The sequence below is a fragment of the Saimiri boliviensis genome, chromosome 2 (genome assembly GCF_048565385.1).
Source record: "Saimiri boliviensis isolate mSaiBol1 chromosome 2, mSaiBol1.pri, whole genome shotgun sequence".
NCBI classification, from domain to species: domain Eukaryota; kingdom Metazoa; phylum Chordata; class Mammalia; order Primates; family Cebidae; genus Saimiri; species Saimiri boliviensis.
This window is the reverse complement of record NC_133450.1, coordinates 157064226-157066726: the sequence shown is the minus strand read 5'-3', so window position 1 is coordinate 157066726 and position 2501 is coordinate 157064226. Positions and strand designations below refer to the sequence as shown.

The following is a 2501-nucleotide window of genomic DNA, read 5'->3' as shown; positions in this document are numbered from 1 at the left end:
AGATCTTTATTGCTTTTTTAATGTAAGAATATATAGCTACTTGACTAGCCTTAAAAAATAAAAATAAAATAAAATAAAGAATATATAGCTATAAATTTTCCATCTGCATTGTTTTCACTATGTTTCATAAGTTTTGGTATGTTGTGTTTTCATTTTCATTCATCTCTGAGTGTTTGCTGATTTTCCTTCTTTTATTTAATCTATTGGTTGTTTAAGATGGTGTTCTTCAATTTGCTCAAATTTGTGATTTTCTTTTTTTCTTTGATTATTGATTTCTAACTTTATATCATTGTGGTTGGAGAATAAGCTTTGTATAACTCTCTTTTTAAATGTTTGAGACTTAATTTGTGACATAACATCTGATGTATACTGGAGAATGTCTTATTTGCACTTAAGAGTAATGTGTATTCTGTTGTTGGATAGAGCATTCTGTGTATGTCTGTTAGGACTAGTTGGATGGTGGTGGTGTTCAAATCCTCTGTTTCTAGCTTTCTACTCATTTTAATTCACTGATGTCACTAAATAACATCCTTGTTACATTAATTTGCTTGATTATGACAGTAATTCACAATGCATATACATATTAAACTATCATGTTGTATACATTAAATACCTGCAATATTTATTGGTCAGTCATACCTCAATAAAGCTGACGGGGATGATTACATCTCCCATATAATGTAATTGTAACCATTACATTATTGTGGTTACAATTACATTATTGTGTGACCAAAAACATAAACTAGGCCAGGTGTGGTGGCTCACGCCTGTAATTCCAACACTTTGGGAGGCCAAGGTAGGTGGACCACCTGAGCTCAGGAGTTCAAGACCAGGCTGGCCAATGTGGCAAAACCTCATCTCTACTAAAAATACAAAAATTAGCCAGGCATGGTGGCAGATGCCTGTAATCTCAGCTACTTAGGAGGCTGAGGCAGGAACATCACTCGAGTCTGGGAGGTGGAGGTTGCAGTGAGCCAATATTGTGCCACTGCACTCCAGCCTGGGAGACAGAGCAAGATTCGGTCTTTTTTATTTTTATTTTTTGAGATGGAGTTTCACTCTTGCTGCCCTGGCTGGAGTGTAATGGCATGATCTCAGCTCACCACAATCTCTGCCTCCCAGGTTCAGGCAATTCTCCTGTCTCAGCCTCCTGAGAGCTGGGATTACAGGCATGCACCACCATGCCCAGCTAATTTAGTGTATTTTTAGTAGAGACAGGGTTTCTCCATGTTGGTCAGGCAGGTCTTGAACTCCCAACCTTAGGTGATCTGCCCCTCCTTGGCCTCCCAAAGTGCTGGGATTGAGACAGGTGTGAGACACTGTGCCTGGCCCAAACTACATCCTAATAAACAACAGCAACAACAAAACATAAGTTAGCAATTTTTTAAGTTAATTTTTCTCTTAAATCACATAGAAAATGAAAAGTAAGGTTACAAGCAATTGTTAAAACAATACTAGCCTTTTCCGGCGGTGATGACCTACCCACGAGAACATGCCTCTCGCAAAGGATCTCCTTCATCCCTCTCCAGAAGAGGAGAAGAGGAAACACAAGAAGAAACGCCTGGTGCAGAGCCCCAATTCTTACTTCATGGATGTGAAATGCCCAGGATGCTATAAAATCACCACGGTCTTCAGCCACGCACAAATGGTAGTTTTGTGTGTTGGCTGCTCCACTGTCCTCTGCCAGCCTACAGGAGGAAAAGCAAGGCTTACAGAAGGATGTTCTTTCAGGAGGAAGCAGCACTAAAAGCACTCTGAATCAAGATGAGTGGGAAACCATCTCAATAAACACATTTTGGATTAAAAAAAAAAAAAAAAACAATACTAGCTTTTATAATTGTCCATGTATTTACCTACATTGATACATGTTTTTCTTCATACAACTTTGTGTCCCCCTCTAGTATCTTTTCTTTTAAACCTGCAAGACAGCCTTTGGATTTCTTGTAGGACATGTCTAGTGTTAACAGATTCCCTCAACTTTTGTTTATTTGAGATTGTCTTATTTAAGAGTTTCTCTCTGACATTTGAGGGACAGCTTTTCTGGGTATAAAATTCTTGGTTGACGGTTGACTTTTTTTTGTTTTTGTTTTTGTTTTTAGTTTTAGCACATTAAATATATCCACCAATGCCTTCTGGCCTGCAAAGTTTCTGATGAGAAATCTGCTTGCAATCTTCATATATATGAAGTTATATATGCATGACATAGTGGTTTGCTGCACCCATCAACCTGTCATCTACCATAGGTATTTCTCCTAATGCTATGCCTCCCCTAGTCCCCCACCACCCAACAGGCCCTGATGTGTGATGTTCCCCTCCCTGTATACTTGTGTTCTCATTGTTCAACTCCCACTTATAAGTGAGAACATGTGGTGTTTGGTTTTCTGTTCCTGTGTTAGTTTGCTGAGAATGATGGTTTCTAGCTTCATCCATGTCACTGCAAAGGACTTGAACTCATCCTTTTTATGGCTGCATAGTATTCCATGGTGTATATGTGCCACAAT

The 2501-nt window shown here is 38.8% G+C and overlaps 1 protein-coding gene across 1 annotated transcript; it reads left to right on the top strand.

Annotated features, from left to right (window-relative positions):
- The first annotated feature begins 1465 nt into the window (after positions 1–1465).
- On the top strand, positions 1466–1749 carry LOC120360699 (small ribosomal subunit protein eS27-like). Its single transcript, XM_039461438.2, has one exon. The coding sequence runs from the start codon at positions 1493–1495 to the stop codon at positions 1745–1747; it is 255 nt and encodes an 84-aa protein (XP_039317372.1). The 5' UTR covers positions 1466–1492; the 3' UTR covers positions 1748–1749.
- The last annotated feature ends 752 nt before the right edge of the window (positions 1750–2501 follow it).